Below are 20,232 nucleotides of genomic sequence, written 5' to 3' on the forward strand. Positions count from 1 at the left end.
TTAATGGATTGGGATATGTGACCGCTTTTTATTGTTTTAGTGACCAGTACCGTCGCCAAGTACTTGATATTCTTAGTTCAATTTCTTTATTCATATGATCTTTAGTAGAAATTATCTGGCCCAGATACACATATTCATCTACATATTCAATGGCTTTGCTGTCTATTTCCAAACTTTCATGTGTATTGTTACTCATAATTTTAGTTTTTTGAGTGTCCATATGCAATCCTACTTTTTGCTCTCTACAAGTAACTCTTGTAACACCTTATGCAATACTTCTGAAGTTTCTGCCAGGATAATAACGTCATCTTCAAATCTCAAATGATGAATGCGTCGGCCGTTGATGTTGATCCCGTATAGATCCCAATCTAGTCTTCGAAAGATACCTTCTAAAACTGCAGATAATAGTTTAGGAGATAATGGGTCACCTTTCCTTGCCCCTTTTTGTATCTTAAATTTCTTGTATAAGATACAAAAATCATATAGAGAATCCCAAAGATATTTATGTTTGATTGAATCAAACGCTTTATCAACGAATCCTATATAATATGATTGATTGTACTCATTACATTTTTCAATGATTTGTCTCATTACCAGTATATTATGGTCTACGGTAGAGAAATTATTACGAAAGCCTGCCTGTTCTCGAGGTTGAGACTCGTCTAATATTTTTGTTATTCTATTTTAAATTGTTTTTGTGAAGATTTTATAAGGATTTGGCATTAAACTTATTGGTCTGTAATTTTTAATAATTTTCGTGTCTCCCTTTTTATAAAGCAGTATTATTGTGTTTTGTTTCCATCGATTGGGTATATTTTCACTTTCGACGATTTTATTAAAAAGTTCTGTTAAGATCGGGATAGTTTCAGATATAGTTCCTTTGATAAGTTCGCTACATATTTTATCCTCTCCTGGTTTTATAACATATATCATGTTAATAAAGTTAATACTACCTACTAAAAATTCACAAACAAGCTATATCTACATAATTTAAATGACATAGATCAATTTGTTAATCTTCTAAGAATAATTAATCTATATATATAAAAGAGAATGTATGTTTGTATGTTCCCTAATAACTCCTAAACTATTCGACCGATCTCAATGAAATCTTTTGTAAAGCTCGAGGAAGATTAACAGATATAGTTTGTCGTGTCACGATCCCACTCACGCACTCACCCACGCATTTATCATATCTCTCGAACCGTTTATTAACAGAACAACGTCTATCGGGTCAGCTAGTTTCAAATAACACAATGACTGATATTGGAACAGAAATTGGACAGAGTACCGTCCTAACTCGTCAACAGTTGTAACGGAAATGACGCTAGGGAGACATCGCCTTTTATAGACATCTTCACTCTGTTCACCTGTCACTGTCATCAATATATTATATAAAATATTGCTCTGCGTTTAATTATTATATATTAAATTATATATTATGTACCATATTATTCTGTAGCAATATTTAAATATTTTGAAATTGAATATATTTAAAGAACCAGAGGGAAGCTCGTTTGCACAGGATGCCGGCTAGATTATGGGTACCACAACCGCGCCTATTTCTGCCGTGAAGCAATAATGTGTAAACATTACTGTGTTTCGGCTTGAACGGCACCGTAGCTAGTGTAAATACGGGGCAAAGAGACTTCCACATCTTATGTCTCAAGGTGGCTAGCGCAATTGTAGTGCCGCTAAGAATTTCTGGGTTTTTCAAGAATCCTGAACGGCACTGCATTGTAATGGGCAGGGCGTGTGAATTGCCATCAGCTGAACGTCCTGATCGTCTCGTCCCTTATCTTCATAAAAAAAAGGATAGCCATTTTGGCGCTGTTGGCAATGTAGCGATAGTTTGCGGAACTAAATTTAGTGATGACAACCGCAGCTAAACAAATATCAATAGGAAAACTATTTACAAAAAAGAAATACTGTACTTTATAACGTTGATTTCTGAATTATAAATAACACGGAAAACGACTAAAATTGATTCAAAATACAAAAACACTTCAGAGTATTGTACGTTTCTCTCGCAGCCATCTGTATTATACGTCAAAATTAGTTCTCTGGACGCTCGAGAGGCACTTCAAATAGGCACAAATTATTGCTGTCAAAAATATGGAACAGCCTGTCCAGTGGTATTTGTACAGGTCGTATGGAAGCGAATGCCGGCGCAAGTACCAATATTATGTTCTAATTAGTGATGCAGTTAAGACGTATATTAAGTCCTTATCTACTACATCCACGTCTACAAGCAGCAAGGTGAATGAAAGCTTGTGAAAGTTTTCTCATCTCTTTCACTCGTTGTCGGTGAAACTTTTACTTTAAAATTATCTTTAGCTCGTTAGTTATAACTGTAGGAGTTTATTTATTTATTTTATTTATTTTATTTATTTTATTTATTTTATTTATTTTATTTATTTTATTTATTTTATTTATTTTATTTATTTTATTTATTTTATTTATTTTATTTATTTTATTTATTTTATTTATTTTATTTATTTTATTTATTTTATTTATTTTATTTATTTTATTTATTTTATTTATTTTATTTATTTTATTTATTTTATTTGTTTTATTTGTTTTATTTATTTCATTTATTTTATTTTATTTGTTTTATTTATTTTATTACTTTGTTTATTTTATTTATATATTTTATTTATTTTATTTATTTATTCTATTTTATTCGGGAAACAAACAGTACAACTTAATACACTTAAAAATTAAAACTTAAAATATAAATTACTGACCTATAAAAGTTTCCACAATTAAATAGTACATAGAAAAGTGCGAGCAAATTAATAACAATTGTATGGAAAATAATAAATATTAATTAAATAAATTGAATTGAAAATAATAAAATATTTATAGAAAATTATTGATGGTTTAGTAATAATAATAATAGCATACATTTTTAAGTTAATAAAGAGATGAAAAATTATTTAATACTAAAGAGAATAAATTTAAACTAAGACATTTTCTTCATTTGTTCAATATTATAATGTATAATAATATAATTGTTAATATTAAACGATCTTAGAAAAAAGTAACACATTATCGCCAAACTAGTCAACAATACAATAAACCGAAAAAGGAATAGTATATTTCATTACGAGTGCGGAAAGCCTGTCATTGCAAAGAGTTCCGACAAATGTCTACCCTAGCCGAGACGCAGCCGAAGGTTCCGCACGTGTAGTACTGAACAACTATTTTTAATACAGTTGCGAAAAAATTAAGCAATTTAATAGAATAATAAAAACACAATAAACTCAATTAACTATTCATGGAAAATGGCGCCAACCGTAAAAGAATATAAGCAGAGATTTATCATTTGTTTTCTTCACGCCAAGTCTTCAGTAGATTTATTTTATTGATATGAAATGAAAATGAAATTTAAGGAGATGAAATGAAATGAAAGCAAACCTAACTTCATTGAATCAAATCATTAAATCTGATATTGAAACAAATTAGTAGTTTCTTTTTAGAAATATTTGCATGTATCATAAAAACTTCGTGGTTGGTTTTTTCTTTTTAATAGACATTATTTTGACAGTTGGGAAAGAGAACGCACGAGTTCGGAAAAGGTAAAGGTTTGCCGGGTCAGTTTGTTTTACATAATTTGTCCTTATATCCCCAGGCATTTATATTTATTTATTCAATGTATCACCAACATAAGAAACAGTAGTCACAGTGTTAATAATTAACATTGCATTAACAATTATGAAATCTAACTTTTCCTACAATTAAAGGTAATCACAGCCTGCTTTGTATTACAAAAAATATTAGGAAGGTAAAATCAATTATATGAAAACTACTTAACTAAAATGTTATATTTAAAGTTTTCAGCTGACTCTTTGTAACATAATTTTGTTTGGAGGTGACGCGCAAAAGGGCTTCATAAAGCTGTCCATGGAAAAAATTATTTACTCAATTCACTCAATGCTCAGGCTCACAATAAAAAAAAATCTACCGTACAGAGGTTGTACTCTTTTGATCTTATTTACAAGTTTGTCTATAGTTAGTAACTGTATTCCCATTAATTGCCTTAAAATATAATCAAATAAGCACTTTTATGTGTATTTCTATTCTCATTAAGAAACTTTGAAAACGTATTTTTTTTATATTTAACTCTATATTTTATCGTCACTGTTCCACGATTTGTTTTTAGCAGTGAAAGATATTCACGAGGAATCCTTACATGAAATAAAACCTATGCATGTAATAAAGTACTCCATGTGTTTAAAAAAAAACTTGTACTACTTGTTGTATAATCTGATTGAGGACTTTTCTAAGAATTGTGAAAAAAAAATCATTATTCATAAAGAAAATAATCTCATCCATTCTTACTAATAGAATAAGTTGTTATGTGGGGTTACTCGGTTGTGTGTAGATTGCACGCAAATAAATTTGCAACCATAAAGGAATCTACTTTAGGAAGATTTACACTATCAGTTTTAATAAATCCAGAATTCACTATTGTTGTTTGATTAATTTTCCCAGCGAAAAACAAGATCCTAGCAACGATGAAGAAACAGAAAACAACAAATTTGATAGAATTTGACGTTTCGCACAATGTATCCGCCTCCGTTAAGGTTCTAGTCAACAAAATTATATAAAGTCATAAATTCAAATATTTGTAATTTAAAAATTTTGCAAAAGAGATTTTTTTATATTAACTAAGATAATATGCTTATTTCATATTTTATTGTTGTTACAATAAAATATTAGATTTGAATTAGCCAAGTGTCTCCAACGCGGCTCGCAGACATGGAACACCACAGCCAGTTCTTCTTGATTCTGTTTACTACGTCACCTTATAAACACCAGATTTAGGTTGTTGATGGCTAATTTCAATATTTCTAAGCTTTCTTCCACGTACAACTAAGCTGTGGAATGAACTTCCTTGTGCGGTGTTTCCGGGACGATACGACATGGGTACCTTCAAAAAAAGCGCGTACACCTTCCTTAAAGGCTGGCAACGCTCCTCTGATTCCTCTGGTGTTGCAATAGATTGTGGGCAGCGGTGATCACTTAACAAGGTGACCCGTACGCTCGTTTGTCCTCCTATTCCAAAAAACAAAAATCAAATCACAATTTATTAATATATAACTTTTGGCATATCAATAACTGCTCCATCGAACGTCTTGGTGATCTCTTTTCAATCCACCTATGGGAAGTCTTATTCACTAATAAATAAATAAATCACTTTTAAAGGATTAAAACGCGTGTAATTGTAACTGTTTTTAAATTCATTTTCTTCAGTTTCTCTCTCTGAGATCTGGAATGGTCTTGAAACGTCGGGTTAACTTAAATAAAAATGTAACTTTTACGCAAAATCTAATGTAAAAACAGTTACAATTACACGCGTTTTAATCCTTTAAATGTGGATTATTTGAATGTGTAACACTCGGGTTAAGCAAAGAAAATACTAAATGTTTCTTTTGCTGTGACAAAAAAATAAATATTTTGTACTATACTAGCTGGAGACAGGTGCGTTTGCTTCACCCAAATAAATGCATATATCCAAAAAAAAAAAATTTATTTTTCTATTGTTGTTAACAACTTAAATATTGTATTACATATTGTACTAGCTCTTATAAATAAGTATGTTACGACCATGATAAACCTATAAAGCTATATAAATACCTATCAAACTACACTCACACTCACAAATAATTGCATCTGATACATCATAATATATGATGGAGGAGTGAGGGATTTACACGAGTAAAAAAAGTCACACAAATTTCCGTGTCCGGAATAAGCTATAGTCTAAACGGAAAATCAACCAAGTTAAAGTAATCTAAGTCAAAAGCCCAACAAGGAGTCTTTAATTAGGTGTGTAAATAATCAACATGCAAAAGTTTGAATAATTATTTTGGTTCCGGCATGTAAAACAACGTTGTCAATCATTCTTTTTGCAGATATGATCCAGTCACTTACGAATTTCGTTAAGTTTGTAAATTTGGTAGCCATGCGACTTTGTCATGCTATTTTTAAGCTTGGCTACCCGGCAATTGACCTGTATAAATTGCCGCTTAGTGTTGAAGATAAGTTACTAATTTGTGTATTTTCAATTACACACTATACGCCGTCAGACCGATCTCGTAACTGCATTCCGACTGCAAAATACCCAAACATCCAAACATGAACATTTTTTTAATGACAATAAGGGATGAAACGAGTAGGTTTTTCAGCTGATAGTAAATGATACGCCCTGTCATAATAAGCGGCACTGCGCACAGGATTTTTGAAAAACCCAAAAATTCTGAGCGGCACTACAATAATTGCGCTCGTCGCCTTGAGACATAAGATGTTAAGCCTCATTTGCCCAGTAATTTCAGTAGCTACGGCGCAAAAAAAAAAAAGGCGCGATTGCGGTTTTCATAATCTAGCCGGCATCCTGTGCAAAGAAGCCTTCCACTGGTAATTTCCATTAGTTCGCCTCTTACGACACCCTTGTGCCTGGGCTTGTCCCTATTCTTTTATAAGCTCAGTGCATAACTTAATTAACCTAACTTAATTTAAGAACTACTTTACTGAGATTACAATTTTTAACTTAGACTAGTTATGAAAGTATTTATCATACAACAAAAATTGTGAACATAGTATAAGGTCTCAAATAATTATTTTGAGTTTGATGGAATGGGAAACTTTAGTTTCCGATGGTGTAAGATTTTGTTAATCTTGTATTACTATTTAGCTCTTATTATGTACTGCTATTTTCAATTAATTATATACATATGTTTTTCTTAGTCTTAATTTAATAGCGTGTCCTACAACACACAGGCTTTTTCCATTAATTTCTTCCATATTTTCCTCTCCTTTGCTATTCTAGTTCAAATAGCACTAAGTTTCTTTATATCTTTTTCCTATCTCATGACTTGTATGCCCTGTTTCCGTTTTCTTATTCTATTTGTTGGTTGCTATTTTATCATGATTATTGTCAACTTTTTGTCTGTCTCGATTGAACGTCCTATATCCATTGCCATTTCAGCTGTCTAGGTTTTTGTAATATTTATTAAGCTTTGGTTTTGAACTTTATTTCCCCACTATTTTTCTGTCTTTCAGTGTTACTCCTATCATGCTTTGTTTCATCGCCTTTTGGCATATTTGTTTTGCCAGTCATATGTTAGACATGGTAAGATAAACGACTTAAACACTTTTCTTTTGGCTGTTCATTGAAAATGTTTGTCTTTAAATATTTGATTGGGGGCCCAGTACCTTTTCAGGCATTGGAAACTCTTTCCTCAATTTCAAGATTAGTGTGATAGTTATTGACATTTAAGCTTACAAGCATTTCTCTTTACTTTAATACTATTCTGACAATGTAACTGTAATATTAAATTTAAAAATACGTTTAATACTTTCTTTACAAATCTGAAAATTAATGTGAGAACTATTCTCAGAAATACAACTATTAATACTAGTATTATTAACACAGCTATTATTAATGTTACTTCATAATATTCTACCCAGGACAGTCTAGAGACTGGAGTTCGTAAATGTGAACCACCATGTCTTAACACGTGCTCGATCCAAAATACAGCATTATCCAAGGGTTCTATGGGGTAATCGCGCATGATATCTCGTAGTTTCAACATGTTTTTCTTGAAACTGAAAAATAAAACAGATTTTTTTTTGTAAATACATCAGTTGCTTGCGAGCCAATTCGTACTCTGCTCGGTAGCATCGTACGAGATGTACTATTTAAATGCGCTGTTATTTTATTATTTTCTTAAATTATCATTGCATCAATTTTTAAATTCACTACTACATTGTTTTTGTTGTTTTAGTGTCAAAATTTATAAAAACAAAATCAACTATAGCGGCTATAGATCGCTGATAGACAGAAGGACAGACGGGTAGAAAATTGGTGGTGTCTTAGTTTTATAGGTTTTCGTTGTTTTATCTTTTATATTATGGAGGTAAACGCGCACGTTTCAAGTGAAAGAAATTATAAACCAGCCTTCTATGGACATCTGCAATACTATATGTTATACATATATAATATATCAGTTTACGCACACATCATATCACATCTGTTTTAGAGACGAAAAGCATTTCCTTAGATAACTCGTTAATAAAATATGTACATACTATCTGAACCAAATTCTACAATTCGCAAGAAAAAATCCTCCAGTAAATTATACTAAGGAATAAAATTTTAGGGAATTTTAATGCAACAGAATTTTAAGAATATTTATTGCATTTACTGTATTATGCAATAATCAAGCATAATAGCAAGCAGGACCATAAATATAGGATAGATAGAAATATAGAAAAAAAATAAGAAAAGTTGAAATTAAGTTAAAATTTATTATAAACCACCACCACATATTGTTAGTGAATGACTGTGACTGATGATATAGCCAAATAAAAATTTAAAAAAATAAGTTTCATCATCGCCTGGCGCTGTGCTTTTGATTTCTAGATATTGCCGACATTCGTATTCTTACTCATTTCTTATCCCTTTTTTTTATCACCATCAGCCGGAAAACGTTTGCTGCTGGACAAAGGCCTCCCTCAAATATTTCCACAACGATCAGTCTTGCGGTACCCTCATCCAACGTATTCCGGCAATCTTGACCGGTCCATCTTGTGCGGGGCCTACCAACACTGAGTCTTCCGGTACGTGGTCGCCATTCGAGGATTTTACTACCCCAACTGCCGTCCGTTGAACTATGTGCCCTGTCCACTGCTATTTCAGTGTCGCAATCATTTGGGCAATGTCAGTGACTTAGGTCATTCTACGGATCTCCTCATCATTCATTCAATCTCGCAGGGAAACTCCGAACCGACTCCGACTCTCCATTGCCCTCTGAGCGAACATGAGCTTTCTCATCAGTCCCATAGTTAGCGACCACGTCTGATAGCGTACTATAAATCATCACTGCCGCCAACACACACTGGTGTGCCTTCGTCTTCAGACTATTTATAATTATATATAATATACTTTTTATATACCAATTATTAATTTAAAGGTAAACTTAAAGCTGTCTATTTGTCTATTCAAAACAATTATAATATTATGTAATCTGACAAAAGGAAGCGATCTGATGAAGGTTGCGATTGTAATGCTGAATCAGAAGAAGACAATGATACAAATTAAAGGACAATGTCGAAATCCGCCCCAGAACCGATCAACATGGGACTTACACCGTAATTATTAAAATATTTTATTATATGATCAGCAAATATAGGTAAGTATCAAACGGACACTTATAATTCTGTTTTATTTGTACCTACTTATAACTCGGCTATTTTAACTGACTCTGATTGCTAGCAATATCGAAATATTCTGGCTTTGATTTCTGGGGTTGGTACTATTAGTTATTGGTTGATTGCCTTCTTAGTTAATATTTAAGTACGTTCACTTCTACTTACATAGTGTAAACATAATTTATCTAAAAATAATTTAAAATCATATTGTAAGTAATTGTATTGTATCAATTTTTGTATCATGAATGTGATATTGACTGCTCAATTATAACCTCAAAATCTGATACAATTTATTAAATAATGGGATATCTTGAAGTGTCTGTTTTACAATTAATAATATATAACTATAATCTATAGGTAATTTGACATATTTTAAGCATACGGTGCTGTGGAGAATCATGTGTGGACAATGTCCTTTGTAACCAGAATTAATGAATGATGCAGGATTCGAACCCGCGCCCTCATTGGTTCTGCACGACCGATATTACCAACTGAGACAACATTTGGAGTGACGAATGATTGTATATTTTGGTATGTCTTGTTCAACTCAGGGTGTGGCTCCATCTACAGGATCCATTATACAATATTACTAAGACATTATTCTAATTTTTAAGATGTGGCGAATGAATTTACCTTGGATTGTTTAAAACATTTTGAACTGCAGCTTCGAAGTTATCTTCTGTTAAGTCAAAAATATCAAGCTGCAAGCCAATTCCGTGATGCTCGTATTTTTCGGCATTATACCATTGATCTGCAAACATCGGTAAGCCTATGACTGGAACTCCTGCATTTATTGCTTCATCTGTAGACTGAAGCCCACCTTGAGTTATAAACAACTTTATTTTTGGATGCTCTGTAAGGAAAATAGTATAACTAGTTAAATAGGATAGATAATAAATTCAAAAATACTTGATGAACATCCTTAAAGTATGACCGATAGCTCATTTGATGCGAAACAACATAAGGAATATTATACAAATAAAATTTGAAAAACAAAATTTTATGAACGATGCGGGACTCGAACCCACGACCTCTGGCGTTCCGTGCCGGTGCTCCAACCAACTGAGGTTTAAACAAAGCAAACAAGATTTTATAACGATACGTAACTCGAACGGTTGGCTCTGATGGTTAGAGCACCGGAACGAAACGCCGGAGGTCGTGGATTCGAGTCCCGCATCATTCATAAAATTTTGTTTTTTCAAATTTTATTTGTGTATTAATCCTAGAAGTGAGGGTTATCACTTTAAAAAACATAACATATAGATCAGGAATATACAAAAAATGCAATTATAATTGGCAAATTAAGGAGAAAAATGTTATTTAGTATTTTATATTTTTTTAATAATATGATAAATATTTATTGTAAAAGTTCGATTATTAAGATTCGCACCTATAGGTACATATTTATCTATAGAAAATAGTTTTTCAATCTCTATTTTCATAAATGAAGAAATAAAGGTTTAAATAATATTCCTCAAAATTTACGGACACAGTTATTCTGTGTCATATATATGATACATGGGATTCTCAAAACACGTACAACCGCCACCAATTTAGAGTGAGATTAAGAGGAATCATAATTAAATTCTGGAGTATATGTTTCCTTTCATGAGAATGTATATTATAAAGAACGACGTACATTCTGAATTAATAATGTTGATTTTTTGTTTCGTAATGTAGAACGCTCGTCACTATCATTCTGACAGAGCGACAAGGTAATATAAAGTTTGGAAAAAATCAAAATTTGTTTACAATTTGATTTTTAATTTATAATTAACAAAAATATGAATCGAGAGACAGATAAATATATTGGGGCTAGTGTAATAAAATAAATTAACATCATTATTATAATAGCTATATAAAATAATTATAAACTACTCACTCAACAAGGCAGCTTGTGGGAACCATTTGAATGTTTTTATGTTGCTTGATTGACCAGGCAACTGATCTTGATCCCATTTCCACTTTAGAAATTAGAGCAATCTTTTTCTTAGGTAACTGAGATGGTCTTACATTAGTACCAAAACTAACATAGATAACTCCATTTTTTGAAGAGTCCAACAATTTCTGTAGTTGCTGTGGAAGAGAGAAATTTGTTTTTAGTAAAACGCAAATGATAATTATTCAAAATGACATTACTGGTATGTTTGTTGGGAATTTTCAGATTACAAATGTTAGCAGCAACATATACTTATGGGTGCATTTATCTGTTTAAATAAGATACATTATATAATTTAAGTACTTAAGTTCTCTTCTCTAGAATAAAAAAGTCTGAAACCAAGAATGTACAACACGAGTACTTTTATTACATTTTTCTTTTATTAATAGTTTTTTAGCTTTACGAACTTGCTTTGTCAATTTTTTATAAATAACGTAATATACGTCTATACAGTAGCATGAACTACTATTCAGCTATTTGATGTTTTCGTTGTGAAAATTTTATAGGTTCACCTGAGTCAATAATGAAATGATAATACCACATAATTGACCACATACACGAAAAATTTAGCCATGGTCGTTACTTATGAATTGGTATGTTTCTACTTTTATAGATATAGTTTATTTATGAAAATTTGGGATAAGAAGAGCGGGACGTTCAGGTGATGGTAATTGATACGCCCTGCCCATTACAATGCAGTGTCACTCAGGATTCTTGAAAAACCCCAAAAATTCTGAATGGCACTACAACGTCACCTTGAGACATAAGATGTTAAGTCTCATTTGCCCAGTAATTTCACTAGCTACAGCACCATTCAGACCGAAACACAATAATGCTTACACATTTCTGCTTCACGGCAGAAATAGGCGCCGTTGTAGTACCCATAATCTAGCCTGTGCAAAGGAGCCTCCCACTGCTTTAAGATATGCCGAAAATATTATTGATAAAAATATATTAATTACCTGAGATAATTTTGTTTCAGGTGGTTGATGAATACCTCCCATATATATGACATTTGATGGAACTGGCCGATTGTGTGCCCAAACTGGATGTTCATTTAATATAAGTAGTTCAACATTCTGTTGCAGCTCATAGTATGTTGGGACATCGAGACCAAATGCTCTTTTCATCATTTCATGAACTAACCTTTCCGTTGGTATTATATGATTGTAAATTACAATCAATTTATACAACTCATTAATCTTCTCAAAAATTGATAAATTATATAGCCGTTGAGCTGCAGGAACAGGATATTGAAATAAGTGATTAGGCACTCCAAAGCTACTATAGATAAACGGGTCGGCTCCCAGTGAACTAATTTGAATGACAGGAGTTTTCAATAGATGGCCCAATCCAAGTGTTGATTTGACGTAAGCTTCGACAAGTATCAGATCAAATTTGTTATTTTTATTTAAAATATGCCTTTTCACTTCAGGAACTTGCAACTGTTTTTCAAATAAGCTTGTAATGTGCTCTAAAATTACATATACATTTTGAGCAATGCCGCCCTTGTTTCCGTTGTCATTACCGAAAAAGTCTTCGTAATTATTATAGGATAGATCATGGACGTCAATTTCTGTTAAATTTTCGGGTGCATTTTCTGAAGAGAAAGCTGGGTCAGGAGTTATAACTACAACTTCGTGTCCTCTTCTTGCTAATTCGTGAGTGATTAACCGAAATATTACTTGATGACTTATCGAAGGCGTTGGGAAAACTGCCAATATTCTCGCAGCTCTAAGTTTACATATCGCGATGAATAATATTATCACAATATTTTTGACTTGCATTCTGTCGGACGAATGAAAAAATACTGTTCAATGGTAAATACTGGTCTGTTGTAAATATACATATTGAAACCAAAGCAGCTTTCGTAGATAAGATATGGCAAAATATGATTCATACTGCTTATCACCACGATAAAACGATAGATTAGAAACATTTTATAATATCATATACTTTCTTATTATGATTCTTCCTTGAATATCACTTCTTATATCAGATTCGTGACTTGATAAAGCATAGCTAAAATAGTATGACTCATTAAAGCTTACTACAATAATGCAAATATAAGCATAATTGCAAAGATGAATGATCGATAAGGATCCTCTCAATTTGCTGTCGCCGCATCAATAATTATGAGGATAGCGAACATTTTCTTCTATAGCTGCACAGTTATTTCGTGAACTAAGTCCGAACATGCAGTGATAATTCAAAGACAGGAATTCCTCTCATAAGAAGCGTTTAATCGACAGTCGAGATATCATAGAAGTATTTTCATAATGCAGAATGGCTTTAACGTACTACTATGCTATGAAATAGGGTGTGATGGATGGCCATCCGTCTTTATTGGATCTTTGGCTAATCGTAACATCGCAATAAAAACCAGGTCTCTGTTGACGCCGCGCATTGGATGTACTATTGCCTGGCCAGGAGTGTAGTCCCTTTTGATTTCATTGAGACTACAAACCCTGACAATACTTGGGCTAATAGATTGGGTTATAAGTACGATACGTTCCATTTGTGCATCCTCCCTTTGTTCAGTGGTTAATGTTATAACTATTGTTATATTGTAGTTATTGTTATGAAAACATTCATTATTCAGTATACATGCGGAACTCCACGTAATGACGTATTCACGGGCATGAATTTGTTAATTGGGTGTCTTCTTCTCTAGTTATCGAATTCTATTTTATTTATTCTAAACTAGCAATTGAAATCACTTAATAGAAGTCAAAAACTTCAGTGTTTACACAAAAAATACGCTATTTTGTGCGTCAGACTTGAGAAGAACATGTAATGGCATATGTAACTCAGCTGGCTTCTTCTCCTTTTTTTTAAATTCACGCCTTATAAGACTTGATAACGTGACTTAGCCGAGTAGTAGGCACAATAAGTTTATGTTTGTTCCTGGTGTATAAAAATTATGACAGTTTCTAGAAATGTGCATAATATGAGACCTCAAAAAAAGAGATTGGTGATCATTTACCTTTATAATACTTATTTCATTTATCAAACTGCACTCTGTCATACATCATTAAATATCTGATATTCTGACAAAAAAATACTTTTACTTGAAGCACTACTTTTATTTATGATATCGCTGAATGAAAGCAACATTAAACTAACATTTTTCACAATAATTTCAACAATAACACTAGAAACTCCACAATATCCGCACCATTAAAAATACCCGACAGCTATGCGATACGTAAAACTGCGTCGAAATAATTTATTACATGAAAATATTCAGCGAGTGTTTCCTGCAATCATCAAAGACATTAATTCATCAAAGGCATCGCAACTGAAATAGAGCATTATTCACCAAATTGAGATAGTTAACTGGTCAAACTAGTGTGCAATATTAATTTGACGACCCCCATAGCTCAGTAGTTAGTGACTCTGCCTACTGAGCTAGAGGTCTCCGGTTCCAATCCCGGTACGTATTCATTTATATGATGAATATGGATATTCTACATTATAGTATTTATGTCTGTTTAAGTATGTATATACATTTATTCAAACAAAACAAATCTTATAACTATATTTACAATACTAAGAGTACATAAAATTAAAACTATCATTTTGTAGTAAAAATACTGGCAGCATTTCCGCGTTGGCTAGGCTGATCCGTTGACCGAGATAGCTGCCAGCGCATGGGTTTCCAATAGCCTTATTGAGGCCCGAAGACGGGCCAAGTGTCTCGAAAGCAAACGGAGATGATGACTCACTGAGACCCACATATTTGCGACGCTTGCCGTCTTCGGCAGTCGAAGCAGCAGCCCCAGCACCAACTGACGTAACTTGGACATGAGAAGGAGCCAGAGTGTCGACGCAAGTCGCGTCCCACACCAGCGCCTTTCCCCGTGCCCAAGCCACCAGCGTCATTCCATCAAGTCGCTTGCCATCGCGGCGGGTAATGTGAATTAGTATGTATATTGTATAAAATATATCGTTGTCTTGTACCCATAGTACAAGCTATGCCTAATTTGGGGCCAGATAATTTTCAATTTTGTATCAATATTATTTATTTCAAAATCTTTATATATATATTTCTTGTGTGCGTGTGTATGTCACTGAACTCCTCCTAGACGGCTGGTCCGATGTTGATGAAACTTTCTGTGTGTCTTCAGGTGGATTCGAGGATGGTTTAGATTCACAATTGAACTATCGCCTAAACGGCTGGATCGATTTTGATGATATTTTTGTGTGTTCCAGTGAATTTTAGAATGGTGTGCGTCTTCAGGTGGATTCGAGAATGGTTTAGATTCACAATTAAACTACCTCTTAAAGGGCTTGACCGATTTTGATGATTTTTTTGTTTGTTTCAGTGAATTTGAGATTGGTTTAGATTCTCAATTCCGTCCATATTATATAATTCTCCTGCTCATGTGTATGTTGTGAACTCCTCCTAACGGATGGACCGATTTTTCAAATTACAGACGTGTGTACAGGACAACGTCTGTCGGGTCCACTAGTAAAAATATAATATGTAGGCCCGACACAAGGTAAAAGGCTTCAATACACCTGAGAAGTGGAATCGCAGTTTCCCCAGGAGACTCACAGTCCTTTATTGAAAATGATGAAATAATTGATAACGCAGCGAACAATTTGAAGTATTAATAAAATATAATATAGTATTGACACACTTTTTACACAAATTATCTTGCCCCAAGTTAACCATATATAGCCTGTGTTATGGGTATGAGACAATGATATATTTAATACAATATACTTACTTAAACATACATATTTTCATATAAATATACGTAAATACATTTAAACATCCATGACTCGGAAACATACATCCATATTAAAGATAATATTTAAATAAGATCAAAAGTGACACATACAATATAATATTTAGACAGCCCTCGAAATATTTATTACGTTTGAAAAAGCACTTTGGTAACTGAGACCCGCCTTTACGGCTTGGTGGGCATAAACTACTTTAGCTCGGTTTATTTGTGTGTCCAAAATTTTTGGTATATCCAGGATTATGGATGGTATATCATCATATATAAAGCGGGACGCTTTATTAATGCTTTTTTATCATGCCATCATCAGGATTATGGCAATTATTTTGCATAAGAGAATTTCTTGTATTATCAAACCGAATAGGAGCAGCATATTGTTTAGGAGCTCGCCATTCAAGTTTGAATTGAAGTATATACATTCAAAAAAGGATTTTGAATCAATTGTTAAACGTAAAAAGCTTACACCTATTCAATTATTTTAGGGCTCAAAAAAATAACTTAAAAAAAACGGGCGCACGAATCTCGCAGGCTTCTAATAAAAATTTTGTTACAAATATTCCAACTTGACGTAACCAAGTAGTAGGCACAACGAGTTTATATTTGTAACAGGTGTTAACGTTATGAACTAAAATCATTCTTTCAGTCTTAGATCCAGTTCTGTTGGAGTTAAAGAAAAGCAATCCAACTTGTTAGACTTTCAAACCGAGTAGTCATTTGTACGAACGTCATAGAATGCACAAAGTACGAACAAACACTACATTCCTTACATTGAGGATTGGTCTCCGCTGCGATTCAACTAGATACCGCACTACCTAAGAACAATAGCTTTTTTACACATACTTTATATTATAACTAGCGGACCTGACAGACGTTGTTCTGTTAAAAAAACTCTGACGCTTCTTAGCTGACCTCTACTCGACGAAAGGAATATTCCTACCAAATTTCAAGTCTTTACGCTTTATGGTATATATATATAGATTGACTGGATTTTCTAAATTCAGACCACAAACTTTCAAGAATTGGCCTTGAGATTTGTTAATGGTCATGGCGAATGCAAGACGGATCGGAAATTAAAGATTTGCGGGCTAACTCGACATGCAAAATGTTCATGAAGTAGTTGCTGTAGATCATGAAGAATTGCTATTATTATTGATGCATTGATCTCTTCATGTCGTTGTTCCTTCATGGTGCCCATGAAATATTATTGTTAAAATTTATGGTGTGCATCTTCGAGAGATTGCAATGATCCAATTCGATGGTGAATCTGTCCTTGTATCTACAGAATCAAAAGCAAAGTCCGATTTGTAAACACTTATTTTTAGAATTAGCATACATAATACATAGGAATAAGTATAGTAGGTATGTTATTCTTCTACTGTATTGTGTGTAAGAATATAAATAAATTAATACCCTGAATGCCGATTAAATCGTCGTTCTTAGATAATGTCTGCCCCAAATGAGGACATTTGGAAACAAACATTGTTTTTTGAGTGTTTGCTAGAAAATGTCGTGATTCGGTAGTTCCCCACTAAGGCAGCACAGTCCTGGCGTTTCTCCGGAAAATACTTGCAAACAACGTCCATTGACCCAATGTGAACGCTAGTATGCAAGCGGTAATCAGTACTGCAATTGTATCGAAACCCTGCTCGAATCAAATCAGTACTTCGGAAATTTCTTCTTGTGCGTCGAAAATTATCTAGTTATACAAATGATTTAAGTTTTCTTTAGTATTAATTCCGCCAATATTTCTTTTGAAAAAAATTCGACACGTGTTTCGCCTCTACACGAGGCATCCTCAGGACGTGTTGTCTCGCCAAAATCTGGCACGAGACTTTAAAAAGAAATATTGGCGGAATTAACACTAAAGAAAACTTAAATCATTTGTATAATAATGGATTTCCGCAAAGTAACGCCTAATTCAATAAATTATCTAGTTGTTGATCTCTGAGGTTTACTGGCTGCCTCGCTTTGCTCTTGTGATTCAGAAACACATCGTCAAGCCCATACTAACGCGGTGCTTTTTACCTGCAATTTCTTGTTCTTCGTCAGTCCAATTCGCAATGTTTCGAATCCTAGTTGTATTACGTCTATGTCGGGAAAGATAGCACAATAAGCTAATAGAAACTCGAAACAAACACACCCACCCAATGACATTCTATACATAAGAACGTCATTGCACCCACCAGTCAACTTGAATAACATGACGTGTACTGTCAGTTGTATTTTATTACTCATGCAGCGTGAAACTAACAAAAAACTTCATTGAATTCCTTCTATTCTCGAGATGTCATTAAAATGTCAATCCATACAAAATGTATGAAAAAATAAATGTTTTTATAATCATATTTTTCTGTGATTTTTTCGTTATTTTATTACTTATTATCCTATTCCAGACTAAGAGAAACCCAAAAAATCAAACAACAGAAAAAATGGTCTAGCCGTTCTTGAGTTATAAATTGTGTAACTAACACGACTTTGTTTTATATACAGCGTGTCCCAAAGTTATGGGACATCAAGGGAAAGTACCTTAAATATCGAAGATAGGCTATTTTACTGAAAAAAGACTTTATATTATTTATAAAAGTTAGTACTTCTGCATTCAAAGATTTTCTAACAAATACTTGCCTCGTCTGGGAATCGAACCGACTGAAATGTAAAAAAAAACACCCCTACTTTTATAATGCCAATCGAAAGAATGGCCAAAAACTAATAACTCTTCTTAACTAACATAGTGTTTTAAAAGAAAGGAACAACGTAAAATTAATGTTTTCCTACTTGGATTGATACAAATGGACCGATAAGATGGCCGGCCAGATCCCCGGACCTTACGCCATTAGATTTCTTCTTTTGGAGATACGTGAAAGATATGCTATACAAAAAACGATACGAGAACGTGGGCGAGCTACAAACGGAATTGTGCCATGTCATATCGAGTATTTACCATAAAATGATAAGAAAATCAACAGACAGCGGACTCATTAAAAGATTGGCGATTTGCGTAAGTCATGAGGGATCACATTTCGAGCATATAATTAATAAATTTACCAAAAAAATACCCACTTAATTGACTACTTTCTTTTAAAATACTATGTTACTTAAGAAGAGTTATTAGTTTTTGGCCATTCTTTCGATTGGCATCATAAGAGTTGGGGTGTTTTTTTTTACATTTAAGTATGTTCGATTCCCAGACGAGGCAAGTAATTTTTCGAAAATCTTTGAATGCAATATTACTAATTTTTAAAAATAAAATAAAGTCTTAGTTCAGTAAAATAGCCTATCTTCGATAGTTAAGGTACTTTCCCTTCATGTCCCATAATTTTGGGACAGCCTGTATATAAAGATGTGTATTGGCTATTTGTAAAGATGCTTGCATGCATTGACACTTAATGGCAACTTTAATTTTTTTTAACTTATATTATAAGTTTCGTGTTATTTTACACTGAAATTTAAAAAAAATACAAAGCACTTACTGATGATATTATGTGATCGCAGTGTCTTTCTTAAAGCTTGTAGTATTTTTACAAAGTTTTACTACGCAACGCGACATTTTAGTTTCAATTATTAGCAAAGTTTAACAGATCATGTGGCACGACAACGTCACACATTATTTGAAACTTGGGTGTAGTATTAGTTACCGCACTTTTCGACTACGCCCGCGTTATCTAGTTGGAGCGCAGCGGAGACCAACCCTTAATCTAAGACTACAATCATGCAAAAAATTATAAGATTCAATAAACTTGTAGTTCTGTAACACTTTCATATAATCTATGAGTAATGTTGATAAGTCCTAATCCCTAATTAACATGACTCTTTGATCTGTATCTAGCGTACTATACTGTATCAGCACGAATAAATTTTTAAATATTCTTGCATGATTAAATCTATATTATCTTGCAATTTAAATGCATGATGTTATCTAAGTTCATTCTTCATTGAAGTAATAATTTTTGAAGTAAAAACTTTTTCAACCGTGTCGGGCACTTTTTGGTAGTGAAAAATCTTATGGGTTCGCGTCACCGATATGCTTATAGCAGATAATATACATGGGTAACACTGAAAATGTTTAGAACTGGCCAGTTAGAAACATTGCTAATGAAAGTTTTTTTTTATTTTCAATTTTAGAACTCTTTGGTAACCTAATGCAGTATATTGCATTCATTTGTCATTTGTTTTTGTGAATTGGCGGCAAATCTAAAACTCTTGTTACACCTGAAAATTAACCTAACACGAGAAAATTTTCGGTTAATGATTTATTATGACTCGTTGTGGGCTTACTCTACAACAAAGCTAGGATAGGATGGGCTTAATGAAGCCCCATCT

The 20,232-nt window shown here is 33.0% G+C and overlaps 1 protein-coding gene and 1 pseudogene across 1 annotated transcript in view; both read right to left on the reverse strand.

Annotated features, from left to right (window-relative positions):
- Positions 1 to 228: 228 nt before the first annotated feature.
- On the reverse strand, positions 229 to 12,945 carry LOC126979352 (UDP-glycosyltransferase UGT5-like; annotated as a pseudogene).
- Positions 12,946 to 13,466: 521 nt separating this feature from the next.
- The window catches only part of LOC126979353 (uncharacterized), a 32,400-nt gene continuing 25,634 nt past the window's right edge, over positions 13,467 to 20,232 (reverse strand). The window contains exon 4 of the mRNA XM_050828593.1: positions 13,467 to 13,714. Coding sequence (XP_050684550.1) covers positions 13,467 to 13,714 — 248 coding nt within the window. The remainder of the gene's footprint in view (positions 13,715 to 20,232) is intronic.

This window comes from Leptidea sinapis, chromosome 3 (assembly GCF_905404315.1).
Source record: "Leptidea sinapis chromosome 3, ilLepSina1.1, whole genome shotgun sequence".
Taxonomy (NCBI): domain Eukaryota; kingdom Metazoa; phylum Arthropoda; class Insecta; order Lepidoptera; family Pieridae; genus Leptidea; species Leptidea sinapis.